Below are 27,562 nucleotides of genomic sequence, written 5' to 3' on the forward strand. Positions count from 1 at the left end.
CCTCCCTGCCCCACAGCTGGCCCCGATCCCCCCCTGCCCCACAGCTGGGCACGATCTCCCACCCACCCACGCCCACAGCTCAGCCTGATCGCCCCCTGCCCCACAGCTGGGCCCGATCCCCCCCTGCCCCACAGCTGGGCCCGATCCCTCCCTGCCCCACAGCTGGCCCCGATCCCCCCTGCCCCACAGCTGGCCCCGATCCCCCCTGCCCCACAGCTGGCCCCGATCCCCCCCTGCCCCACAGCTGGCCCCGATCCCCCCTGCCCCACAGCTGGCCCCGATCCCCCCTGCCCCACAGCTGGCCCCCATCCCTCCCTCCAACACCGCGCGGCCCCTCCGAGGCCACCGCGGGCGGAACTAAAGAGCGAGCGCTGGGCGGGAGGGGACACTTGTGTCTGTGGCACCGCGGCAGCATGGGGGACCGTTGTGGCCGTGGCACCGAGGCAGCACGGGGGGACGGCTGGCGGTGACACCGGGTAGGAACCTTGGTGCGGCGGAACGCGGGCGCGGGGCGCGGGGCCGGGGGGGCGGGCGCGAGGGCGGGCCGGGCCCGGGAGGCGCGGCCGGGCCGGAGGAGCCGGGAAGGACCGGGAGGCACCGGGAGGGACCGGGAGGCACCGGGAGGAGCGGAGCGGCACCGGCCGGAGCGGCCGTGGCTGTGCGGCGCGGCGAGCCGCGGGCCCGCGGGCAGCGCCATGGCCGAGACGATTGTGAGTGCGGCCGGGGGAGGGGCGATGAGGCAGCAGATTCCTGTGGGGCCGGGACGGGGGCCCGGGGCCGGGGCCGGCGCTGGCCGGGCCGGGCAGGCCCCGAGCGGCGCCGCGGGCGGGGGGCTCGGGGCTGCTCGCTCCGGTGAGGGAATCGCGGCGGGCTTGTGCCCGGGAGGGAAGGCGGCGGGGTGAAAGGGGTGACGGCGGGACACGGGCAGCTCGCCGCGGCCCCTCCCGTGCCTGTGCCTTGCCTGTGTCCCCGTGTCACACAGCCGCGGTTGAGCGTCCCCTTTAGAACCGCCCGAGTCCCAGCGCTGCCCCTCAGCGCTCCGGGGACACCGAGATTTAATTTGTCCCTTCCCTGCCTGTCCCCGGAGGATTCCCCTCCCTGTTCCCCCCGACCAGCAGCTCCGGTTCCCCGCGGGCCGCTGGAGTCTCTCCCTCCTCCCTCTCTACCGGGGCAGTGCCCAGTAACACCCGCTGGGCCGGTGTCTGTGTGAATAACTCCCTTGGGAAGGTCTGCTCCAGCCTCCTGAAGGTCTCGTTCCGTCTCTGAGGTCAGAGCTTTGGCCAAAGGTGCTTTCCTTGGTGCCAGCTCGTGCCCAGAGCCCGGAGCGCTGGAATGATTCCCCCCGTGCTCACAGACATCTCCCAGAGCTGCTCTCTGGTGTTTCCAGGCACTGTGGAAGAGGGAAGCAGGAGGGAGGAGCAGGGGACAGCAGGCTGGGGGCTCAGGGTGGGCTCTGTCCCCGTTCCTGACCCGCTGTTCCCTCATTCCCAGATTATCCGCGTGCAGTCGCCGGAGGGAGTGAAGAGAATCACGGCCACGAAGAGAGAAACGGTGGGAACGTTCCTCAAAAAGGTACCCCAGGGTGCACAGTGCCTCCCTGGGGATGGGGCAGGGCTCTCCTGCCTCTGTCCTGTGGCGGATCCGTGTTTAACCCCCCCTGGCAGCAGCATTCCATGTGGAAAACCACACTTTGACTGCTGTGCCGTGTGTTGTTCCAGAGGGAAAATGACACATTTAAAGAAAAAACTCCCTCAGCTTCTTTGTTGCAGCTTCCCAGGATGGGAACTTTCCTGGGAAGGACTTTTTGGGGTTCTCCCAAAGAAGTGGCAGCTGGGAAGCAGAAGGGGAGCTGTGGGATGGTCAGACCTGCTGCTCCAGGCTGGCTCAGCTGCTGGATTTGGGCTTGGAATATCGTTTGGGTGGGCTGTGTGTTCTCCTGGGATCCCAGTCTGGATTTGGGGAGGGCAGGGGAGGGATGGAGTGAGCCCCCAGGAGCTCCTGGGAGGGGAGCACGCCAGCTGGGAGCTCTGGGGATGAGGCTGTCCCTTTGCTCCCCTGCTGGAGTTCCTCTGGAGCCCTGGCCTGGGGGTTCTTTGCTCCATGATGTGTATTCCTGCAGGGAAGGGAATGGCAGCAGTGGGAACCTTCCCTTTGTGAGTCACAGCTTGGGCTGGAGCTGTGGCCCAGACAGGACAGCGTTCCCACCTGGCCAGGAAAATCCTGATGTTTTCCAAGGCTGGCTCAGGGACACTCCCTGCAGCCTCAGCCAAGGCAAGAGGAGCTTCCAGGACCTCTGGAGCCTGTGCAGAATGAGCTGCTGCTTTCCAGGGCTCGGGTTACTCGGGCTGGAAAGCATTTCCTGCCAGGACAAAGGCACCTGGAATTGCCTGTTCACCTGGGGAGGGCTCTGGCCTCTGGCTGAGCTGCAGCACAGACAGGTTGGGGTTTATTTCCTGCCACAGGGTTTGCTTGCAAGAGGAAAGTGGCAAATTTTCCCACCTGAGGTCCGTGTTTTATCTAAATCCGGGTCTCTCCTACCTGTGCTGTGGATTTTAATGCTGGAATGTTCAGCCAGGGGCTGGGTTTGGTGTTTAGGGGGACAGCAGTAATTAGAGAGGTGTCAGATTGCTGCTTCCATACCAGGAATTAACCTGGATCTGCTCCAGAAGTGCTCAAGGAATAAAGGGCTGGAGAATCTTCCCTGTCTCCTGTGGCACATCCCAGGGAAAAGCACCAAAAAAAGTCACTCTGGCTGTGCTCGGGATCAGGAATCAGCTCCAACCTGCTGTTAATGTGTACTGGGATTTGTCTGCCCCAAAAATGGAATTCTGTGGCCTGAGGAGCAGGAGCTGATCCCTGTGAAAGGGTCCCATTCAAAGGGATCTCTCAGTGCTGCAAATCACAGCTGAGCTGACAGGAAAAAAAACCTGCTTTTCATGGCTGTGCTCATGTGACAGCTCTTTGTGGCTCGTCAGATTTGTCCTGTGGGCAGGATCCCGTCCCTGACTCCGACCAAAGGCAAGGGGATTGGTTTTGTTAATAAAAATAAAGGCCTTTCCCTTCAGAATTTAGGGCAAAACCTGGCAAACAGACAAATTTTAAACACCACTTCTAAACTGATGAAGTTCTCAAGGAGCTAAATGTGCCAATTATTTCTGCTGGGAAGAGGTGTTGGAGTGATTCCAAGTAAACCAGACTTAATCTGAGCTGGGAGAACCTGCCTGGGGACTGAGGGGTGGCTGTTGTGGGAGTGAATTCCATGGGAGAGAGGAGAAAAGGGGGGAAAACCAGACAGAACAGTAGGAAGAGGTTGAGTGAAGCAGCTGGGAGGGGGAAATGGAGCTGAGGGCAGAAGATCCACAGAGGTGGAGGTGTGGATTGTGGAATTCTGGTGGCAGGAGGATGGGAATGACTTGGAGGTGTGTGCTGTGCAGCTGGAGCAATAGAACTGGGATAGTGGAGAAGTTTCCCCCTGCTGCCATGCAGGGCTTGCCTGGCTGCAGCTGGAACTCTGCCTTTGTGTTGTCTGAGGCAGGGACAGTTCTGGTGAAGTTGTTTCAGCTCCTGTTTAATCCATTGCTCATTTTTCCTGGTGTTTCCATCTCTTGTTATCCCGAGCTCAGGAATGGGGGTGACTTGAGCTGAGTTTCTGGAGGAGAAGGTCTCTGGGGCTAGCTGTGGTTCTGAGCCCCTTTCAGGAGGCTCCCACCTCACACCTTGTCCCTCTTGCCCGTGTTGCAGGTGGCCAAGGAGTTTGGGTTCAGGAATAATGGCTTTTCCGTGTACACCAACCGCAACAGGACCGGCGAGATCACGGCAGCGCAGAACAAATCCCTCAACCTGCTCAAGATCAAGTGAGTCCTCACCAGAGGGGCTCTGCTTGGAGCTTCCAGAACGGGAGAAGTCACATCCCAGGAGTCCCCAGCTTCCAGTGTCACTCCTGCTATTGGGGAGGAGGGCTTTGGGGGTCACAGTGACACGGGAGAGGTGGTGGCTGTTCCTTGGGTCACTCCTTGGGGTGTGTTTGCTGTGGGGAGGCTTCATCCCAGTTTTCCCTCCCTAATCCCTGCTTTCACCTCTTTGTCCCAGCTTTCCCAGCCTCATCCCCACTTTGCCTCTCTCATCCCCAGCTTTCCCTGCCTTATCCCCCCACTGCCCTCCTGTATCCCAGTTTTCACCCTTTCATCCCTGCCCTCCCTCACACGTCTACTTCCCCTCCCTCACCCTTCTTTCCCTACCTCATCCCAGCTTTCTCTCCCACATCCTTGTTTTCACTCCTTCATCTCCACTCCCTCCTCCATATTTTTCCCTCAGCTTTGTTTCCTGCTGGAAGGATTTGCATTTTTGGCAAATAAAAGCAGGAGGAGGTGGCTCAGCTTCCAAGTGCCACCTGTGCTGGCCTGGTTAGAATTTGTGCCACATTCCCTGCTCTTCCATGGAAGTTGGCTGCCTGCTGGGAAGCACCTCCAGCTTCCTGGCTGTTGTCTCCCACAGCTCCCATGTGCTGTTTCCCACCCTGCAGGCACGGGGATATGCTGTTCCTGTATCCCTCCAGCCCAGCTGGCTCCTCCTCAGAGACCATGGACACCTCTGTCTCCCAAAATTCCCGGCCTGGGGGGGCCCCGCAGGTGGTGGAAGATGAGATTGACCAGTACCTGATCAAGCAGGATGGGAAGATCTACCGGAACCGAGACCAGCAGCTGTAAGTGGGGCTGGGTCGTGGTCTTGCCCATGGAGCTGGGGCTCACCAGAGCCTGGAGTGTCATGGCCCAGCCCAGCAGTCAGGAAATTCCTGTGGGTGCTGCCCTTGGCTCCATCCTGACTGCTCTGGGGACATTTTCAAGGGAAAACAGCCCCTGCTGTTGTGCCAGGAGGTTCAGTGGAGCCCTGGTGAGCCTAGGGAGGAAGCAGACACCCAAATCCCAGGGTTTTTGGCAGGAAGGACTCTCTCAGAGACCCTGGTGCTCGTGCTCCTGGATTCTGTGCTCCTAAAGCACTGGAATTCTCTAGATTGGATTGAACATTCTGCATTCTTCCTGGGCAGAGGTAGATGAGATATTGGGAAGAAATTCTTCCTGTAAAGGTGTGAGGCCCTGGCACAGGTGCCCAGAGGTGCTGTGGCTGCCCCTGCATCCCTGGCAGTGCCCCAGGCCAGGTTGGATGGGGCTGGGAACACCCTGGGCTAGGGGAAGGTGTCCTTGCCATGGCAGGGGTGGAATGGGAGGAGCTTTAAGGTCCCTCCCAACCCAAAGCATTCCAGGATTTGCTGTCCCAAGCAGGAGCACTCTGTGCCTTCACACTCAGCCACTCCTCGTAAGGGAACACATGGAATTGAAGGGAAGGAGTGCAGGTATCCAATGGCAGAGGTTTGGGAGTGGGACTTGGGTCTCTGCCTGCTCTGGCTTCCCTTCATCACATGTCTGCCTGACCTCTCCATGAAACCAGGGAGTCCCTTTTGCTCACAAAAATGCACCAAAGTCCAACTTCCCCAAAGCTCTTCTTTGCAAGAGGCTTAGGGAAACAAAGCAGCTTCTCTTTATGCAAAAAATAACAAACCAACACGTTAAACCCACCCAAAATCTGCTGTAGTGCTGCTAAAACATCCTCTGCTGGGAGGGGTCTTTTATTGCTCAGTGTTAATGACCCAGTTGGGTCCTGGCCGGATGTCTGCACTGGTTGTGGCCTTGGGGCTGGAACCCTCTGGAATAAAACTCCTGAAAATTTGGAGGGAAAATTTTAAAGGCAGGAATTCCTGCTAAAACAGGATGGTTTGCCCTTCCCCTTGGGGCTGTGCTCCACGTGGTTTATCCTCAGTGCTGCAGCAATGAGGAAGTTTGTGGAGAATCCTCCCTGACCTTCCCAGTTGACCGTAAGTGATGGGCTGTCACATCACTGGAGCAAAAAGGCAACCCCACCACTCTGTGGAAGAAATATTGCCTTCAACTTGCCCACATTTTCCAGAGGAATTGATGGAGTTATTCCTAGCAGGGAGCCGAGGCCCAGGGGAGGGTGTTGAGGATAAAAGGAGTTGTCTGGGCTGGTTCCTGCCTTTGGGAGTGTGGATCAATCTCCAGTGAAGGATGCTGAGTGCTTTAGCAGCATTTAACTCTCCTTTCTGTACATTATCTGCCACAAAACATCCTTAAAAGAACTCCTGCAACTGGATCCCATCCATTGTTTCCACAGCCCAACCTCACTGCTCCTCTCCTGGGCCCTTCCTTTGGAAACCAGCACCGACCTGGTGTTAGTTTAGGGGTTTTTTAAAGCAATCACCACAAAAGGAGATGTTTTCCCCTCTGTAACTCTACCCAGCAGGACTTTATCTGCCTGATAAACACACACTTCCCTGGTTGTTCCTGCCCTGCCTGATAAAGGATGAACTTTTTGGGTGGCTTTTTGTTAAAATCACCCTGCCACGCTGGGGCTGGAGAACTGCTCACAGCTTGTGTAGATCTTCCACACCAAACTTACTCCAGAGAAACTTTTACAGGCTGATTTTTCAGCCTTTAAATAAGATTTATTCCTCCTTCAATTTCCAGGTGAAATGAGATTTAACCCCAGTTCTCTCTCTCTGCCCAGGTGTCGCCACGGCCCCTTGGGCAAATGTGTGCACTGTGTCCCACTGGAGGTAAGAGCCCCAGGAAGGTGCTACAGACTCACCCCAGTTCCTCCCAGTAGGAACACTTTTCCTAGGAATGATGCCTGCCAAGAGGTGGCAGCTCCAGGCTGGAATCCTGTCCTGCACTGCCAGAGCTGCACTCCCAGGTTCTGGGATCACTGAAGTTTGAGATCTTTGTGGCCCTGGGTTGATCCCAGTTAAAACTGGTTTTCTGCAGTAATGAGTTTAACAGAAAGTGCTTCAAAAAAGCTCCATTCTCCCCCAGTCCTCACTTTTCCCTGGATTTTCTTGTTCTGTCTCCTGGATCCCAGCACTTCCCAGTTTAACCCCCTGGCACAGGGTGCCCAGAGCAGCTGTGGCTGCCCCATCCCTGGAAGTGCCCAAGGCCAGCCTGGAAGGGGCTTGGAGCACCCTGGGACAGGGAAAGATGTCCCTGCCATGGCAGGGGGTGGAAGGGATGGGCTTTAAAGCCCCTCCCAACCCAAACCATTCCATGGTTTAGCAGCTTTAGTCACACCTCCAGACGTGCTGGGCTGTATGATTTATGCCACGAAGCAGCAGCCACCCCTCCAGAGGGGATCCTGCTGTGCCAGGATGGCTCTTCCCCTCTGCTGGAAGTGCTCTGGGAGTCCTTGGCCGTGTTGGAACAGCTGGGCCTGTTGTTTGTTGTTAGATATTGAAAGGAAAAAGCTTTTTACCTTTGAGATTCTGATTTGTGGGGCCAATCTGTTCCCGGAGCAGGAGGCCACCATAAAACTCCCTGTTGTAAAGCTCCACTGTTTGCATCCCAGTAGTAGCTGCCTTGCAAATGAGCCTGAATTTCCTTGATTGCTTCCACATTGGTAGGGTTGAGTGTGGAACATGCATTTGCTGAGGGATCAGGGTGTTATCAGACAGGTGTGTGACCTGGCTCTGCTCTGTGTGGTGTTTTTGGCAGCCCTTCGATGAGGATTATTTGAACCATCTGGAGCCTCCTGTGAAGCACATGTCATTCCATGCCTACATCAGGAAGCTGACTGGAGGGGCAGACAAGTAAGGAAATCTCTGGGTTTAAGAGAATCTGGTTGGAGCTTTGGTTTTTTTAGCACAAATGAAAGTACAGACAGATCTCAGTGTTGGACACGAGGATTGAATGGCAAACGGAGGAGGAAAAAGCACATTAAAAAGTTGAGGTTAAAAGGAAAAGGCAGGAGGGAAAAATTAAGTCTGTCTTTTTATTTTATGTCACCATTTTATTTCTGTTTTTTCTTTTCCTGTGGCAGTATGATTCCTTCCAGAAAACACTCCTGATGGGAGGGAAGGCCAGATGGAAGGAAAGAAGTTCCCTAATTAAACCAAGCTCCAAGCCTGTTTCTCAGACTTGGTGGGCATAAGTTACACAGAGGTGTAATCTTCTCCCTGCTATTCCTCAATACCATTGAGACTTTTAAAATCTCTTTGGGAGATGGAGCTCAAGTCCATGAGACTTCCATTTGAAGGGAATTTCCCTTTCCAGGAAGCCTTGTGCACATGAAAGGAGGATTTGCTGTGGTGCTACGATCTCTTACTTCCCACAGGCTCCATAAATGATTGCTCCAAAAGCATTTACTGTGCTAACAGCAGCCTTTTCTTCACTCTCCTCCTTTTCTTCACCCTCTTCCTTCTCCCCCTTCTCATCCTTATTTCTTTCTTTCTGTTCCCTGTTTCTCTTCCCCCTTTCTCCTCCCTCCTCTCGCAGAGGGAAGTTTGTAGCCCTGGAGAACATCAGCTGTAAGATCAAGTCGGGGTGTGAGGGACACCCTCCCTGGCCCGAGGGGATCTGCACCAAGTGCCAGCCCAGCGCCATCACCCTCAACCGACAGGTGAGAGGAGCTTGGGCACCTGCCAGGGGACCTGGCTTTTGCTTTGGGAAAGGTGACTTCCAAAAAAGCCAGCCAGGAGCACAAAGCCTCCAGGTGTCAGGGCAATCCTCTCCAGGTCTTCAGACCTTGCTAAATGGGCTTAAAAATGTCCTGGGTCAGAATTTCCTCCCAGCGCGAGGACTGAGCTAGCAGCACTGGTGATGAATCCTGCTGGTTAATCCCACTGGTTTTCCTCATGGGGTCATCCAAAAGGCCACTCAGGTTTTGCTGGTTTCCTCCTAAATTTCAGTGTCCTTTTCCCTGCAGAGGCTCTTGGGGCCGAGGTCCCAGTGAAACCCCCGAGCTTCTGGGGGTGCTGAGCACATCCCACGCCCCAGGCCGAGCAGGGAGCAGTGCTGAGGGTGGGAGCTGAGCAGAGGGAAGAGGGAGGGAGCCCCCAGCCTCCCCCAGCCTCCCCCAGCCCTGCTGTGCAGGATCCAGCTCCGGAGGGTGGCGTGTGTCCTGGGAAGGGACCGGAGCCAGCGGAGGACGGCCTGACGCTTGAACTTTGTCAAACAGAAATACAGGCATGTTGACAACATCATGTTTGAGAACCACACAATTGCAGATCGCTTCCTAGACTTCTGGAGGAAGACAGGGAACCAACATCTGGGATATCTGTACGGCCGGTACACGGAGCACAAAGACATCCCGCTGGGAATCCGGGCGGAGGTGGCGGCCATCTATGAACCCCCCCAGGTGAGAGGCAGGCCCCTTGGGGGCCACTGGGAATTGGGGAACACACCTTCTTAGTTTGGAAAACATCCCACAGTATTTCCAGCTGCAGGTCCACAAGGAAAACTGTCCTGAGAAAAGGTGAGACCCAGGGCCCTCAGTGCCGACTCAGGATCAGGGAGCACACAGACTACTCCTTTTTAGTTTGGTATTTCCAGCTGCAGCTCCCCAAGGAAAACTGTCCCAAGGAAAAGAGGACATGATTTATGTCCTTAACATCACCATCCATTGCAGCCACAGAATGAATATTAAACTCCCATTTTGCTTTTTTGTTGTTTTTTACCCTCGGATTATTAAAATCCATGGTGACTGTAATGTTGGATTTCACTTTTAATCTTTCCTTGATTCCTGGTTTTCCAGCAGATTCTGTGCTAGCAGAAAAACAGTTGCATCCCTTGTTTCAGTTCCTTAGCAGCTCTCTGGGAAAATTGAAGCAGCTTAATTAGATAAAATGAAGTCTAAATGATTTGAAGACGAAATGATGGAGAGGCTGAGGATGGGTTTGGCTGGAGCAGTCGGAATCCCCACTAGGTGGGGCACGGCACCACTCCTCAGCTAAATGCTCCTCATGTATTTCCTTCCTCCTCATGGTTTCTGCACGGCTGCCAAGTAAAATCCAACAGATTGTCAGTGGAAAAGGAACAAATGGATCCTTGGGAGTGTGGCTTGAGAGCAGAGTGGCACAGGGAGGTCTCTGGGGTGACACCAGTCTGTGGTGATGCTTCAGGGGAAGCCCAGATCTCTGCTCCCAGCCTCTGCCTCACTGCCCGCAGTGGCTGCTCTGGTTTTTCCCCAGTTCTGTGTCACTAACCAGTGTCTCTTTGCTGCAGATTGGCACCCAGAACAGCCTGGAGATCCTGGAGGATCCCAAAGCCGAGGTTGTGGATGAGATCGCAGCAAAGCTCGGCCTGAGAAAGGTCAGGATGTGTCGGATCTCGTGTGTCTGTGTGTGGCAGGGAAGTGGTCAGCAATTCTCTCCAGCTCCGTGGATTTATCCAAGACCCTTTAGGCTACCTAAATCTTGCTAAGGTGTCATCGGCTGGTACATATTTAGGTCTGAAACCCAAATCCAGAGGGTTTTCCTGAGCACAGGCCCCTCAAAGGGGGCTGTGTGGCTGCAGTAGCAGGGACAAAGCAGCACAAACTCCATCTTCCCATTCTTTCCCCTCCAACAGGAGCCATTCCTGGAAGCATCTCCCTGGCAAGTGGTAATTTGGCCCAGATGGAGCTGGAGTTGCCTGTGTGCTCCATTTCCAGGAGCAGAGGCTGCCCTTGGATTGTGTTCCCCTCCTTGGTGCTGCAGGGAGTCAGTGGTGTGTGGGGTTAGGGGTGCAGGTCCCCCTCAGCCGCAGTGATCCCATCAGAATTCCCTGATTTCTTGACAGCCCTCCGACCTGCGCTGATGTTTTCCGGTTTGGGAGCAGCACTGGTATGGTGGGAATGCCAGGAATGGGATGTACACAAACAAGATTTGACTTGCTGGAGAAAACCCGCCTGGCAGAAGGCTCAGTGCAGACTGTAAACATCTGGGGAGGGCTTTGTTCTCTCAGATAAGATCCCACCCCTCGCCAGAGGCTGGAGCAAAACTCAGAGTGTTATTTATTTCCATGTTCTCCCATCAGATATTTTTAATCCATGGGACTTAACATGTCACCAAGTGCTGGCTGCAGGGTTTGGTCTGCCTGGGCTCTGGGGGAGTTGGGATCAGTTCTGCCTTGGAAGGGTTAATGCTGTGGGAGCCGGGATTGGCACCTGGGTGGAGAGGGATGATCCCTAGGTGTGTGCCCATGTCACAGCTCTGTGGAAGGATTGATCCCAAGGTGTTTGGACACGCGTCACACACGTGTGAGAGGATTCACTCCGAGGTGTGTTTGTGCCACAAAAAGCAGGAGTGTGCTTTCTGGGGTCAGTGCCAGCTCCAGTTTGGAACAAGGCACGCTCCAGTACAACCTTTCTCTTAACCAGTGCATGCAGGGTTCAAACTGGGGCTGTGTGAGAGGTTCAGACTGGGGCCACGTGAGTGCTCTGTAAGCGCCAGGCGCCAGATCCCGCTCCAAACTCTCCGTAGGAAATGCTGGGGGTGGGAGCGGCTGGTGCCACAGAGGCCTCTCGCAGCCTCCAGATCTTTCCATGAAAAAATATTCCATAGCGAAACCCAATGCTGCAGGTGCCCTGGCTGGCCAGCTGGCATGCTGCTGCTCCTGGAAATGGGATTCCAAGGAGCCCGGCACAGCTGGGAGAGCCATTCCTGCAGGCAGTGAGCACAGGGCCGAGAGGAGCCAAGAACATCGTGTCCTGTGAGCAGAAACTGTCTGAGCTCTTCTGGTTTCCTCTTTTCTTCTTTTTTTTTGTCCTTTTTCCCTCAAAGCAACGTTCTCCATCCCCCTTGTAGGTTGGCTGGATATTTACTGACCTGGTCTCGGAAGACACACGGAAAGGCACCGTTCGATACAGCAGGAACAAGGTGAGATCCAGGTGTGACCCAGCAAATTCCCAATGAATTGCAGCTCCTGATCCAGGCAGAGAGCTGAGCCATGGCTGCAGGTGGCACTGGAATTCTTGGTAGAAAGGGTTTTCCAGGCACTTCAAAAGGAAAAGGAGCTGGAACCCTTGGAAATGTTAGGGATTGAGCTGTTTGGGAAGTAGGGCTGCTGGAGCCCTTCACACTCCTGCTTTGAGGAAATGGTGCTCATGAAATCATGGAATAGTTCAGGTGGGAAGAGACCTTAAAGCCCATACAGTGCCACCATGGGCAGGAATAACTTCACTGTCCCAGGGTGCTCCAAGCCCTGTCCAGCCTGGCCTTGGACATTTCCAGGGATCCAGGGGCAGCCACAGCCAGGGCCTCACCTTGCTCACAGGGAAGAATTTCTCCCCGAAATCTCATCTGTCCCTGCCCTTTTTAGGGCTAAGAAAACTCCAGGGAGTGGAGTGGGATGTGAGGGACAAACCCAGTGAGGCAGAGTGACTCAGAGAATGTTCCCATGGGCTGGGCTTTGTGACACATACATGGCTCAAACTTCGACCTCCACGGCTTCCTGTCCTTGTAAACCCAGTGATACCCATATTTGGAAAGTGAAACTTGATTTTTCAAAAAAAAAAAGGTGTGTAGAGGTGGGTGGGACTCAGCATGGGACAGTCCTGAGCCAGCCCAGAGCTGGGGAGCTGATAGGTCACATTCTTGTCCCGGGCTCCACAGCAGCTTTCCACGAAAGCGTGTTTTCCTGGGGTGTTGGTCGTTTTCCTTGGCTGCAGCTCAGGGAAATAGGTCTGGGCTACGTCACCTTGTCCTTTGGCTGATTGGAGTCCATGCTCTCCCCTCAGGACACGTATTTCCTGAGTGCAGAGGAGTGCATCACAGCTGGCAACTTCCAGAACCAGCAGCCCAACATCTGTCGCCTCTCTCCCGATGGGCACTTTGGATCCAAGTTTGTCACAGTTGTGGCTACAGGTACAAACTGGCCTCAGCCCTCCGGGCTTCACCTGAATTACCTCTTTTCAGTAGAAAAATATGTCAAAAATCACATGTCCTGCTCCCCATCTGTCCTATATTCAACAAGGGGTTTGCTCTATCAACTGAAATACTTCCTCATTCTTTGTTTTATCCTCTCTACGATACTCACTCATTATTTATTTGCCTGGTTTTTACTCTACAACTGTTTAAAGAGACTTATTTGAGGCTCAGCCCCACCTCTCTGACCCAGAAATCACTCTCTGCCTGCAGCCAGGGCAACAACTGTTGCTCACTTTTTATTTCAAATCCTTAAGCTCCAAATTCTGTTGCCTGGAAGCGGCAGTGCAGAACCACAACACTCCAGAGTTATGGATTAGTTCCTCCTTCAGGAGGGATCTTTATGTCCTTCATGTTGCTGTCAGGGAAACCTGACAGGAAAAAAAATCTGTCAGGGAAAAAAAAAATGTTTGGAAACATTTTTTTGGCTGAGTAAAACAGAAGCTCCTGCAAAGTGCTTATGGTTAAATCCTCTGGTTTTAGCTGTTTTCAGGGAGTCTCCAGAGGCACTGTAGATGGGCTGGGCTGGGAGGGGGGACACTGGCATGTGCTGGGAGGGCTGGAGTGTTCCCAGTTCACTCTGTTCTTCTCCATGGGATGACACATGTCTTCATTTAAACCTTCCCTGGAGCGGAATCGCTGGTTCTGGCTCTGTTTAACACAATGAAAAAACCCTCATGACTTCCAAATAACATCCAGAGTGAAAAGTGAAAGTGGGATGGGACATTGCCTGCCCTGAGCCTGGCTTTGTAAGGGTTCCCAGGGCCTTTTTTCAGTGAAAAAGTTCTTTTTTTAGTTTAGTTTTGTTACGTTCCAGACTGCTAAACACATCCATCTCTCATTAAATATAGATCTGTATCTCTCTTTCTTATATATTTATTTAATTATTTTAAAAAAAACACAACAAGGTGTTTTACTGAGCAAACACACTGCGTTCAGGCTTTCCTCGGTCCTGGTCTATGTTTAATTTCTAGGAGTGTTTGTTCTGGAGCAGTGAGTGATTGAGGTTACAGATCAAAGGGTAGAAAAGGAATATTTCCTCTTTGCTGTTCCAGCTAATTTCATTCTCCTCTGTTCAATCAGCCCAGCAGGTTCTATTTAAACACTCAAGTCCCTCTTTTTGTGCTGCAGAAATGTATTTGGATAGTTTGCCTCAACTTTGCCTTTAAATCCTCCACATGGATTCATTCCTATTCCCTCCTGAATTCCTAGCTTTGGAAATAGTAACGTTTTCCTGCCATCTGCCTCCCTCCTCTCTTTCCAGTTGTATTCCAGTGACACATGACCTGATGTTGCTTACATTATCCAGATGAAAGCGCCAAGCATGTGATCCTTGCATGAGCCAGGCTCTTAATTCCCACTTTCCATGTCAGATTTCCACCAAACCATCCAGTACAGGCTGAGAAAACACTGTTCAGGCCTGGCATGACCAGGTGATCTGCAGCTCAGGGATCCTTGGGACTGAAACAGGGCCACAGGAGCTGCATGCCTGAGTTTTGTTTGGAAGAGGAGGAGATACCTGCAGGGTAGTGGAAGGTGATGTTGTCAGAGCCCCCAAAAGCAGCTCCTCTTCCTTGGAGCTCCTGGCAGAGCATCCCTGCTGTTCCCTGGGCTCTGTGCTCTTGGGATAGTTGTGGAAATGTGTGTGGCTATAAAAATACGGAGTTTAGAGGGAATTCTTGCCGAAGATTCTTGCCATGCAGCAGCACCAGCAGCTTTATCTCAGTATTCATCACTGTTAGTTTTGTGTTTAATCATGGACTCTTGGAATTAAGGTTGGAAAAGAGCTCCAAAATCATCGAGTCCAACCTTTGTGCTGCTCTTCCAGTTGTTTCTGTTGGAGTTACACCAGGGAAATCACCCCTGTGCAGGATTTTCAGGAAGAATTCCTTCATGGGAAGGGTTGGGAGATGGAGGCCCCACGCCTGGAGGTGCCCAAGGATGTCGGCCTGGGTGACAATGTGCAGATCAGTCACACATCAGTCTTGGAGCTGTTTTCTAACCTCGGTGATCCTGGGATCTTTAACCATCCTGTCCTCCTCCAGGTGGTCCTGACAACCAGGTGCACTTTGAGGGGTACCAGGTGTCGAACCAGTGCATGGCCCTGGTGCGGGACGAGTGCCTGCTGCCCTGCCGGGACGCGCCGGAGCTGGGCTACGCCAAGGAGTCCAGCAGCGAGCAGTACGTGCCTGATGTCTTCTACAAGGTGAGGCCTGAGAGCTTCTGCAGCTCCAGGATGTGCCCCTGGATCCAAGCACTGATCCTGAGGAGCAGCAGGGAGAATGTGCATCCAGAGCAGGTCCAGAATAACTCGGTGTCCTCGAGTTGTGGAATGGTTTGGGTTGGGAGGGACCTTAAAGCTCATCCTGTTCCACCCCCTGCCATGGGCAGGGACACCTTCCACTATCCCAGGTTGCTCCAAGCCCTGTCCAACCTGGCCTTGGACACTTCCAGGGATGGGGCAGCCACAGCTTCTCTGGGTAAACTGCCAGGGCCTCATCCCCCTCACAGGAAAGAATTTCTTCCCAGTATCCCGTCTAACCCTGCCCTCTGGCAGGGGGAAGGCATTGCCCCGTCCTGTCACTCCAGGCCTTGTCCCTCTCCAGATTTCTTGGAGCTCCTTTAGGCACTGGAAGGGACTCTCAGGTCTCTCTGGAGACTTCTCCAAGTAAGTATCTCCAGGTGAAAACCCCTGCAGCTCCACGTCCTCCCAGTGCTGAGGAGCCCAGAGCTGGAGGCAGCTCTGCAGAAGGGGTCTTGGAAGGACATGAGGTGTCACTGCTGTCCCTGCCTGCTGCACTTGGGGGTTGTTGGTGATGGATGGAATGACATTATTCTCTTGCCAGTTGTTCCTGGAGCCCTGCAGCCCCTCCTGTGCCTGCATGGCCGAGTTGGGAGCTCTGGATCAGGCTCCCTGCCTATGCTGATAGCACTGCTGCTCCAGCCCAGGGCTCGTGGTGCACCGTGAGCAGGGACAGAGGAGTTAATTAATGGCACTGCTGGCTGGCTAATTAGCCATCCATCACCCCGTTAGTTATCTCCTTCCTGTCCTGTCTGCTCCTGCTGCTTGTGGTAACACTGTCCTTTAGGGAGCACAGGACAAGGAAAGCTGCCTTTGTTTGGAAGGAGTGGAATGAGGGGACCGTGCTCCAGGAATGGGAATAGAGCTGATCAAGGTGTTCCTGCATGCCCTGAACGTGGGACTGGGAAGTGCTGCTTTCCCTCTGAGCCTTCCACCCCTTAGTGCCAGACTGCTGGCTTGCCTTGACCCCACCTGGAAACAGGGAACACCTCTGGGCTGATTCCAGCACTGGAGAGGGAGAGCAGATGGAATCCTGCTCTCTCTGGAGCAGGCAGCTTCCTCCTAGGAGCTGATAAGCCAGGGCTGATCACAACCAAGCAGAGCTGGGTGTGCAAAGGTTGGCCCTGAACCTGAGGAGGGTGAGATCATCTCCTGGCGTACCCTGATCCCGCTCCGGAGCAGCCCGGGCTGTGCCACGCTCGGGCAGCCTCGCAGGAGGTCCCGCAGCTCTGGGGCCCACATGTGGCCCACCCGTGTGCTGGAAGCAGCAGGAAGCCGGTGGGTGTTCCCAGAAGGGCTTCACTCCCATCTCTAATCTAAAGCAGGGAGATAAACAAAATGGGAATGGATGGCTCCAGCCTTCCGTGGAAATTTCCATCATCCGCTGATTCACTGGGTCAGGCTGCAGCTGATTTCGTGTTTCAGACCTTCTCTCCCTGACTGCCCTTTTCACGGAGCGCTCGAGGATGGCCCTGCCGGGTGGGATTCTCCCTCAGCCTCCAGCAGATTTGGCTCTAGGATCCGTCATTATTTTTGAATGTTCTTAATTCTATGGAAAGCTTAGTCACTCCTGGCTTGGGAAACCTTTGGGGTCACATTAAATGTGCAGGGGTTGAGATCAGAGACACTACCTCATCCTGGGATGGTGACAACAGCCGTGTCCGAGCCCCGGTGAGCTCCAGGAGGAGCAGGAATCTGGTGGCACAGGATGGAATCTTTGGGGTCCAGTACCTTGCTCTCCCTTTGTCCCCAGTCTGTGATGTGGGGTTCCCCTCTGTGCTGCCCCCCTCCCCTCCCCCAGCAGCAAGTTTTGGGGAGAAAGCTGCACTTTGGAGTGGTTGCTGTTTTCTTTGGGACTGTGCAGAGAAAAGTCCATGTGCGTTCCCATACAATATCCAAATATTCTTCTGAAAAGCCCTTTAGGATGAAAGGAGCTCTACAAATTAATTCTGATTGGATGAGGACCAGGAGGCTGATGTTTGTGGGGTGTGGATATATTTATAGAACAGCCAGATGTGAGGCAGGATCCGTGGAACTCGGATCTGTCCGAGGGCAGCACAGTGGATTCACCGCCGGCTTATAAATGGGAAAAGGGGCTGCTTTTCTTCCATGGAAATGGGACAGCTGATGGCACTGGCATTGTCCTGTGTTTTTCCTGAGCCTGCATCTGGGTGGTTTCTGTATTTCTTTACCATTCTCTTTACACTGGCTCCTGGCCTGCTGCTCCGAGGAGCCGCCCCCATGGAATTGGCTGTGGACATGCAGCCGTTGCTGTCCTGGCTCAGGAAGGGAGAGCTCTGCTCCAGTGGGGATCTCGAGGAGTTTGGGGACTCTGAAAACAAGTTCCTTTGCTCTGAGGTGCCTCCTCCCAGGTAAGATTAGCCAGGAGGAAAAACTGATCCCTGCTGACCTCCAGGGGTGTCTGGGAAGCATCATGGCCCAGCGCTGGTTCCAGCTGGAGCAGAGCATAACCAGCACGTGCTGCTTGGCCAGCTCAGCACACGGAGCTCAGGGAGGAGTCCATGATGTGCAGACAGACACAGGCTGGGATAAAGACCCCGTGAGTGAAGATGATGATGTTGCAACAGCCACTTCACCCAGTTTCTGAGCTGGATGAAGGTGAGCCTGGCTGAATATTCCACACGATTTTCCATCCTGTCTTCTGTCCTTGAGCAGCCTCCTCTGTCCATCTGGTTTTAGGAAACAGCTGGATTGATTTGGATTTCATTGAGAACGTACCTTGGGTTGATATTCAACACTGAGGGAGTGCTCAGGGTGCAGCTGGGGGATCCCTCCCTGCGATGTGGTGTTGCTGCACCACATCCCAGCTGTCACCTCCTCCCAGTCCACTGGAACTCTGCAGTGCTGAACTGCTCCACCATTAACTTCATCAACTGTGGGAAGAGATTCCTGGTGTTTTACAGACACTTTAAAACTCCTGGATAATTGGATTTGGGGGCTGGCTGGCTTTGTCTCTTATCACAGGTATTTGTGACAGCTCAGTGCAAATACAATGTCATCGTAGTGAATTGCATTTTCCAGCTGCGTTAAGATCCCCCCAGAGTTTCTTTAGGATGGTTTAATGTGCCTCCAGAGTTTCTTTGGGATGGTGTAAGACAAAAGCCCTTTACAAGCGTTTTGCAAGAGCCCTTTGCCCTACACATGCTCTGAGTCTCCTGCAGCTGAGCTGTGGCTGAGCCCTGGCCTGGCACCGGTGACATGTGTCCCATCCCTCCCTGGGACAGCCCAAGCCAAAGGCCCTGCTTTTGTTAGAGCCCAGCAGGACCTCTGAGGCAGGCTGTCCTACCATGGCATTGGAAATCCTCTTCCCAGGGAGAGCCAGGATGTGGGGAGTGTTCACTGACGGGGAAGGACTTCCCTGGCTTCCCTCCCACCAGCTCATGAGCCGCCTTAGCCTCAAATGTCCCAGATGCTCCTGGGAGGAGGATGCTGGATTAGCTCAGCAGGAGTCTCCTGGGGAGGGATTCAACTCTCCCTGACCTGTCACTTGCTCTTGGAGAAGTCTCTTCCCGTGCGAGGGGCAGGACTGCCCGGGAAGGCGCCTGGATTCAGCAGAGGGAAGAGCAAAGCTGGGATTTACTCACACATGGGAAGGACAGATGGCTGCCGAGCTCCGCCGTGCCTTCAGCAGAGGGAGCAGGTCGGGAATAACGGCGTGGGATGCGGGATGCTCACGGCATGGGATGGTGGCAGCGTGGGATGTGACGGCGTGGGACGCTCACGGCTGTCCTGGGATGCGGATCCCGAGCCTCCCTCCTGGCTGGCAGCTCCCCTGCCTCCTCACTTGGTGTTACCCTCACCCTCCGTGGATAATCCTGGGGCCACCTAGATGTTTTTCCATCCTGCCAAGGTGTCTGTGTTCCTACCCTTTTCCCCATTCTCCCTCAGCCTTGTGCAGCTCCTGCCTCCAAACAGTGGGTTGAAGGGCTCTAATCCCAGCCTTGATGCAATCTCCACTGGGATGAGACATTGTCCAGACCCTCCAGGCCTTGATGCTGGATTTTTGTCCTGAAGCCAAATGCTTCTCACTCCATTAACCTCTTCCTGGCCTCCCAGAGCTGGTGCCACTGGGCTTTGAAGGTCTCAGGCTGCAGCAATAACAGGATGCTGGAAGGGTCCTGGTGATGCCAAGTTCAGGAGAAGCATCTTTCTCTCAGCAGTCCCAACTTGATGTTCATTAAGGCCTTTAAAATATAATTAAATAATCGTGGTGGTGGGAAAGGGATGTTGGAGTTTGGGGGGGACTGTCCTGTCGGGATCAGGACATGTCCTCAGCTCGGGGAGAGCGAGGTTCCAGTCTGTGGATGTCTTGGAAGCCTCAGCAGCATGCCATGAAAAAGCAGGCATTTAACATGGAAATCCCCAGGGTGGGAGATTAAAGCCAACAGGTGCTGGAAAAATGTTTCTGCATATTAGAACTTAATTAGATTGGAAAATAAATTCCAGATGGGCTAATTATGCGTGAGTTGTTGCAGGTCCCTTCATGCAGGGGCAGGATTGTGTTTGGGAAGCTGATTGGATCTGATTCCTGTCTCTTGTGGTATCATTGAGATCTAGAAGCAGGTTGGCTCTGGGGTCCTGTGATCTCCCAAAAAAAGGCTCCACAGCTCCTCCAGCTCCTGTCAGAGCCAGAGAGATCTGAGGCCACAACCTGTCATGTGTGAGGAGCAAAGATCCTTATCAGGATTGCCTTTCAAAGGCGCTTCAAAGACTGGAAGGGAGATTTTTTTACAGAGGGAACAGTTCCTGGGGACAGGGGCTGCTTGGGGAGGGGGTCGGGAATGGGGGCTGTGCCTGGAGGGGAGCAGCGTGCTGGAGCCTGCTGGGGCGAGGTCTGACTGGGAGAGGCATGGTGCTGGCTGCTGCTCCGCATAGCTGTGCTGTGTAAACACCAGGGAGAGCGGGGGAGTGGTGCTCTCCGGGAGAAAACACGGCTGGGAGAAAGGGGAGGGAGTCCTGCAGTCAGCCGTGGGCAGCGGAGCCCTGCATGGCGCTCCCTGGCTCAGCCCATGGAATGCTGCTCCCATCCCGCACGGGAAGAGCGGGGCTTTGTCACCTTTGTGGGGGTGACAGCTCCGGATCCAGCTTCCACCACTGAGAGCTCCTGGATCGTCCAGTACAACGTCCCTGACTGGGAATTATGGGCGTATGATTTATGTGGGGCTCCATGAATGATTTATGCCACGTTAAGTGATGATTTAGGGAGAAAACACAACCTCCTCGTACGGAATCTTTAATGAAAAGTGTCAGTTCTCCGGGATTTATTTCCGAAGCGGCGTTTGAACCCGGCGTGTTTGACATCAATCACGTCTAATTGTCAGGTTATGATTAATGAACATATGCCGGCCGTTTGTCTGCCTAATTAAACTTTATGTTCCCTTCGTCTGGCAAAGCAAAACAAGTTTACGCCATGGGATGTGCTGGTTCCAAGGGTCTGGGTGTGAGAAAGGGCCCGGATTCCCAATTCCCAGATGGAGAGTTGGTTGAGGCACTCCTGGATTTGCAGCAAGGCAGGTTTGCTTGGGCTGAGGAGGCAGAGGTGACCTGTTCCTCTCTTGAAGATGGAGCTGCTGCCTAAAAGGCATTTAAAATCATGGAATCGTAGGATAGCTGCAGTTGGAAGGGATGCACAAGGATCACGGAGTCCAACAAGCCCAGGAATCCCATCTTTACACTCTGTGGATAATTCCAAGCCTCTCTCTAGTGGGAGACAAGCCAAGGTGGTTTGTGACTCCGCACTCTCTTGGCTCACAAGGAGACGAGATCTCCAGCCCCGGAGAGCAGCAGGGAATTTGGCAGCCCTGCATCACCCATCCACGTGCTTTTCCACACCCTCAGTGATGTGCCAGAGCACAGGATTCTGCATGAGCATCTCCAGGGCAGGATCCTTTGGGTTTCACAGCACTTCCGTGCTCAGGAATAATCCAACTGTTTTTCTTTCAGGACATAGACAAGTTTGGGAACGAGATCACCCAGCTGGCTCGCCCGCTGCCGGTCGAGTACCTCATCATAGACGTGAGTATTCCCTGCACGTTTGCTTCCCACAGGAGATGGCCACAGGGGAGAAAACTACTAACCCACCTCTGAAACTCCCAGTGGAAGGGATTCCTGAGACAGATTATCCTCCTCTGCCTGCTGCTGCCAAGCATTCCTAGCAGGGAGGTGGCTGCCCTGCTCTGTGGGGTTGGTGTGGTGCCAGGAGCACATTTGTTTTCCAGGAAAGCACTGCCTGGTGCCTTATCAGGGCTCTGAGCTGGCCCAGAGCCACGTGGCCGGGAAGCAGCAGCCCCACAGACCCGTGTCCCAGGCACTGCCTAATGAGGAAACTCCAGAGCAGCAATTAGGGATCCATCTCCTTTGAGTGACTCAGCAGGTTGTCCAGAAATGCCTTTTCTTGGAGGAGGGAATTTGCTCTCTGGCACAGCTTGGCCAGAGCAGAGCTGCTGCCAGGCACGGCACAGCTCAGCCCTGGGGCTGGGAAACAAAGTTACAGCGTGGAAGGCAGGAAAGCAAATAATTGGGATGCCAGATGATATTGCTGGAGTTGAGGGTTGTGCCAACAACCATTAGATCCACCTGGAGCAGCCTCTCAGGTCCAGCTGCCCCTGGCACAGGCAGTGCCAGAGCACAGGAATTCCTGTGCTCTTGTTCCTGGGATACCTGGGGTGTCACTGGGATGAAAACGGAGGGGTGGAACATGCATTAGGATCCCCCCAGGACCTCCCTGAAGCAGCAGCTGCCTGGCACAGGGCACAGCTGTGCCAGAATTGCTGTGACCTGTGCAGAGAGGGATGCTCTCTATGGCAACTGTAAAGACCAAACCCATCATGTCCCTCCAGCTTCCTTAGAAAGGGAGCCAAGAGGTGTGGTGATGGAATATCACTTCAAATTAAATTAAAAGCCATCAGATCCCTGCAGGATGCCTCACTGTTTGGCTGAGCTGGGATCATGGCTGTGGCTGTTCTCAGCTATCTGGACTGGCTTCCCTTATCCCACTGGTTTCTGATCATCCTTCCTTAGTTTTTTTTTTTTTTTTTTAGATTACTACAACTTTCCCCAAGGATCCAGTCTACACTTTTTCTATTTCTCAAAACCCATTCCCCATCGAGAACCGCGATGTGCTGGGTGAAACTCAGGTGAGGGGCGATTCCTGACGGAGCTGGGTTCCCTGGGGATGGGCTCTGCCTCCCTCGTGCTCACTGACATCTGCAGAGGGACAGCTGTGCCCTCAAGTCACCCCTTCCCGGCTCAGCCTGCCAAGTTCCTTCCTGCACAGAGCAGTGTCTGCATGCCAATGCCGACTGCCGGCCGGTGCTGAGCTCCTGCCACATCCACAGTGGGATCAGGGCTCCCTGCACCTGCCAGGCAGCTCCAGAGGGACCAGGGACCTCCAGCCCCATGGTGACAGCACAAACCTGCAGAGACTGAGCTCTGTTCCTATTCCAGAGTGCTGTCTTCTCTTCCTGGATGGAATCTTTAGGCACAGAAAGCGGTTCCTGCAAGAGGCCAAGGCAGGGGATGGGATGGGATGTCCTCTTCTCCCTCTTTTCTGTAGGAACAAGGCTGGAGTTGCCTGGCTCCCCCTCAGCACCTCTTGGATCTGAGATCAGCTCTGTGGGTGCTGGGGTTGGTCAAGAGGAGCTCCTGTGGGCCCAGAGATTTCCCTGAAAGTTGTTAGCTGGGATTCAGTCAGCCAGGCGGGGACCTGATTTTGGGAATGTCCCTGCAGACAATTGCAGACATTATCCAGAGGGACAGGAATATCTGTTAATGGATCCAAACAGGAATTGACTTCTCTTCATTACTCTCCCCTCTCCCCAGGACTTCCACAGTTTGGCCACGTACCTGTCCCAAAATACTTCCTCCATTTTCCTAGACATCATTTCCGATTTCCATCTGCTCCTCTTCCTGGTCACAAACGAGGTCATGCCTCTGCGGGTACGTAACGGGGCTGGGAGGGTCCTGTCCCCACACCATCCCCCCCATGCCAGGGCCCTCAGCCCCTCCAGGAGTCCCTCAAGAGGGTGGAGGTGACTGTTCCTGCCATCCCATGACCCTCGTGCTGGCTCTTCCCAACCAAGCTGTCAGGAGAAGGTTTAAAGAGTTTTAAAAGCTTTTTTGAACTCTAAACACAAAGCCCCTGAGCTGCTGGAGCACTGCGGGGGGTGGTTGTCCACATGATCCCAAAGCCAACTTGGCTGCAGCTTCCAGAGCTGGAAATGTTTTAAAAATTATCTCAGAATGAGGAATTCGGTGGGAACAATAAGGAGATCAGAGCCCCCAGAGCTCAAGGCCAGCGAGGTCCTGGCTGTGCAGCTCTGCTGCCCTTGGCTGGGCACCGCCGGAGTTTCCCGCTGAGATCCAGCTGGGCCGTGCTTGCCAGAGGCTGCGCATGTGCGAGGCAGCCGGGATGGCCGTGGGCAGCTGGAGATCAGGATGGGAACAGGGATGGGGGCTGGAGTGCTCCAGCACGGAGGGATTGCACCTCTGGAAGTTGGGACTGGCCCACAGTGCCAGGACACTGGCCCACAGGGGTAGGGAGGACGTTCTGGAAGCAGAGGAAAGGAGCTTTTGGGGTGTTGGGATCTGTCTGAATACTGGGGAGCAGAGGGATAAACTGGGGCACACCAAGGATGTTGGGAAAGGGGAAACAGCTCAGATTCAGAGTCCTGCCTTGCTCTGGAGGGGTCCCCAGTGCTCATTTCCCACCTGTGACTTCCAGGACAGCATCAGCTTGTTGCTGGAAGCCGTGAGGACTAAAAATGAGGAGCTTGCACAGACCTGGAAAAAATCGGAGCAGTGGGCAACCATCGAGCAGCTCTGCAGTAAGAGGGGGGAGTTCCCTGGGGCAGGGTGTCCCTCAGGGAGGGGTGTCCCTTGGCTGAGCTGGCTTGGGAGCTGCTCCCAAGCTGCTACAGAGGCAACTGCAGGCTCATGGGGAGGAGGCAGTTCCTTGTTCAGAGGATCCTGGAATATTTGTTTGGGTTGGAATGGATCTTGAAGCTCATCCCACCCCCCTGTCATCTTCCACCTGACCAGGTTGCTCCAAGCCCCACCCAAGCTGGCCTGGAGCATTGCCAGGGCCGGGGCAGGGCTGCAGGGTGGGATGTGCAGCAGGATCCCAGCACTGCCCCGGGCTCTCTCCCGCAGGCACGGTGGGTGTCCCGCTCCCGGGACTGCAGGAATACGGCGCCATGGGGGGCTCGTCGCACGCCGTGGCCGCGGCCATGTGGCCCTGCCAGCACTGCACCTTCATGAACCAGCCGGGCACGGACCACTGCGAGATGTGCAGCCTGCCCCGTTCCTAGCCCCGCTCCTGTCGGGGGCCACCCGCAGCGGCCGGCGTGGCGCCCGTCCCTTCCCGCTCCTCCCTTCAGCTTCCAGCCCGGGCTGCGGAGCCAGGCACGGGTGGCTCCAGCCCCCCGGTTACTCCTCGCTCCCTTTTGGGGGCTCCCAGCCCGGAGAACCAACGCTGTCCTCAGCCCGTGCCTGGGCTGGCCCCCCACCACCCTCAGCTGCTGCCAGCCTGCCCTGGGGGAGCTGGGAGGCTTAGGGAGCTGCCCGTGCCCGCTTCCTACCCAAGGGGAGAGGGAGGCTTTGGCATCTCCCTGCCCACAGCTTTGCTCTCATTCCCTGCCCGCCTGAGTGCCTGGATCCCGACAGCTCCGGCGCTGACCGGCCCCGGTGGCACGGGCAGGTGGCTGTCACGTTCCCAGAGCAGGACAGGCACCCCTGGACACCGAGCACGGGGTGGGCAGGTGCCAGCTCGTGGCTTGGCACTGCTTGGTGAGCTTTGGCAACCCGTGGGCGCTGCGGGGGGGGTGTCCCCTCCGGGTGCCGTGTCCCCCCCAGTGTGCATGGTTGGGCTCCCTGGGGAGGGTTGTGGGGCAGCCACGTAACTCAGGCAGCCACCTCGCCTCCATCGTGCCCTGGGAGCCAGTCCTTCAGTTGGTGCCTTCCCATCCCTCCGGAGCGTGTCCTGGCCGGAGCTGGGGCTCGGGGGTCTTGCCCCTCAGCCTCCCTTCAGCCCCCAGCTGGGGCTGCCCTGGGCACTGCTGGGCAGGGGAGAGGGGCAGGCGGATGCTGGAGGGGCTCAGGCCTCCTCTCCCAGAGAGCTTCTGACCCCCAGGCCCACCCTGGAGCTCCCCAGCCCTGGCTCCACTGGCTCTGGTTCAATCTCGGGGACACCAGTTCCAGCACTGCCCCAAGTCCCTTCATGGGAGGGATCCGGAGGGCCTGTCCTGCTCCAGGACAGCACTGCCCAGACCCTAGTGGGGCAGGGACCCCCTGCCCCTCGCCGGGGCTTTCCAAAGGCTTCATCCCAAGGCCCGGCTCCGGGCTGCGGTTGCTTTTCCCCTGGGTGTGCTGGGGTTTGGGGGTGCAGCGCTGGGGGTGCCCGGGCCGGGCTGGGCTGACCCAGGCACGGGGGCTGCAAGTAACGTGGAATAAAAGCACCTCAAACCAGAGCCTCCTGCACTCTGTTACCTGTCCCGGGGTGCTCCACATTCCCAACAGGAATGGGGGAACGCTGCACTCCGGTGTTTGCCTCCCTCCCCTGGGCCAGGATGGGGCTGGGATACTCGGTGTTCCCAGTGGAATCTGGGGGACCCTGTGTCCCACTGCTGTCTTGTGCATTCTGTCACCTCGGGTGGGGCTGGGATGCTCTGTGTTCCCGATGGGAATTGGGGGGACGCTGTGCCTCAGCACGGTGCCACCTCTGCTCTGTCATCTGTGCCAGGATGGGACCAGGATGCTCCGTGTTCCCAGCTGGAACAGGGGGACACAGCACCGTGCCTCCTGTGCTTTGTCACCTGCCCGGGGCCGTGCCACCTGCACTCCATCCCCGCGTTCCCGCCGGGGCTGCGGTCGGGCTCGTGTCCGCGGTCTGTTTGCAATCAGCCCCGGAGCCGCGTGAGGCCGGGCCCGGTGCCAGCCCCAGCCTGGAAAAGGGAGAGCGGGAGCGGCGGGAGGCAGAGCCGGGGAGCGCAGCCCGGCGAGCGGGGAGGCGGCAGCTGCCCGGCCCTGCCTGGGGCACAGCAGCCCCGGGGACACGGGGACACGGGGACACGGGGACATGGCCCGGCTGCTGCCGCTCCTGCTGCTCGCCGCCCTGGGCTGCGCCGCCCGGCCGGGCCGGCGGCCAGCGGCGGGGCACGACGGAGCTGACGGTAATCGCCACCCCCGGGACCCCTTCCCTCGGGGCGGGCACTGAGCGGGCCGGTCCGGCTGAGGGGCTCGGGGAGCCTCCTGCTGCTGGCCGCTGCTCCCGGTCCCAGCCCGGCCCCTCCAGCCCAGAGACCCGCGGCCAGGGGCTGCGCCAACCTGACGCTGGTCCTGGACAACTGGAAATTCGCCATCACGTCCCAGCTGCGGAACCTGCTGCTGGCGGACCACCAGAGCGTGCTGCCCGACTACGGCCGGTGAGGGGCCCTGCGGGGATATCTGGGGGCCCTGCGGGGATTTCTGGGGGTCCCCGTCCTCACCCGCCGCGCCCGCAGGATCCCGGCGCTGTCGGGGGCCCTGGACGAGCTGTACCGGGATTTCCGCGGCCTGAAGGAGCAGCTGGGCCGGCTCTCGGATCGCTTCGCCCACATCGAAGCCTCCGTGGAGCAGCTGAGCCGGGCCCGGGGCGCTGCAGCCGCCCCGCGCCGGGGAGGGATCGCCCCGAGCCCCCGCAGGGCCCCCGGGACCCCGCAGTGAGCGGGGCTCGCCCGGGCCGGGGCTCGGGCTGGGGGGCTGGGGCTGGGGGTATGGGCATGGCTTGGGGGGCTCAGCCTGGGGGTATGGGCATGGCTTGGGGGGCTCAGCCTGGGGGCACGGGCATGGCTTGGGGGGCTCAATCTGGGGGCACGGGCATGGCTTGGGGGGCTCAGCCTGGGGGCACGGGCATGGCTTGGGGGGCTCAGCCGGGCTGGGGGCAGTGGGGTTTGGCTTGGGGGGCTCAGGCTGGGGGCCAAAGAGGCATCGCTTTGCGGGGCTTCGGAAAGGCTTGAAGAGGCTCAGGCTGGGGGATGTAGGGACGTCACTTGGGGGACTCAGGGTTATCACTTGGGGGTCTCAAACCGGGAGACTCGGGGTCATCACTTGGGGGTTTCAAGTCGAGAGACTCAGGGCCATCACTTGGGAGTCTCAAACCCGGGGCTCAGGGTTATCACTTAGGGGTCTCAAGCCGGGGGGCTCAGGGTTATCACTTAGGGGTCCTAAGCCGGGGGGCTCAGGGTTATCATTTAGAGGTCTCAAGCCGGGGGGCTCGGGGTCATCACTTGGGGGTCTCAAGCCGGGGGGCTCAGGGTCATCACTTGGGGGTCTCAGCCAGACTTCTGGGAGTCCATCCTCGTGGGTCAGGGTTAGCTCGGGGGGGTCTCTGCCCCCCTCGGTGGTCGCACCCGGCCCCTCTTTCTATCAATAAAGCCGCTGCCGCCCGCACGCCTCGCTCCTTTCTCCCCGTGCCGGGATTTGGGGGGGGGGTCACCCACGGGGCCCGTCCCGGTACC

The 27,562-nt window shown here is 56.1% G+C and overlaps 1 protein-coding gene across 1 annotated transcript; it reads left to right on the forward strand.

Annotated features, from left to right (window-relative positions):
• The first annotated feature begins 550 nt into the window (after positions 1–550).
• On the forward strand, positions 551–25,534 carry NPLOC4 (NPL4 homolog, ubiquitin recognition factor). The gene is made up of 17 exons (XM_030287228.4): positions 551–710; positions 1,492–1,572; positions 3,742–3,854; positions 4,523–4,702; positions 6,580–6,628; positions 7,557–7,651; positions 8,337–8,460; positions 9,019–9,198; positions 10,065–10,151; positions 11,627–11,698; positions 12,559–12,685; positions 14,791–14,951; positions 21,012–21,083; positions 22,109–22,204; positions 22,890–23,006; positions 23,791–23,893; positions 24,219–25,534. Exons 1-17 carry the CDS (start codon positions 696–698, stop codon positions 24,374–24,376), a joined length of 1,830 nt encoding a protein of 609 aa, XP_030143088.1. The 5' UTR covers positions 551–695; the 3' UTR covers positions 24,377–25,534.
• Positions 25,535–27,562: the final 2,028 nt, after the last annotated feature.

The sequence above is a fragment of the Taeniopygia guttata genome, chromosome 18 (genome assembly GCF_048771995.1).
Source record: "Taeniopygia guttata chromosome 18, bTaeGut7.mat, whole genome shotgun sequence".
NCBI lineage: Eukaryota > Metazoa > Chordata > Aves > Passeriformes > Estrildidae > Taeniopygia > Taeniopygia guttata.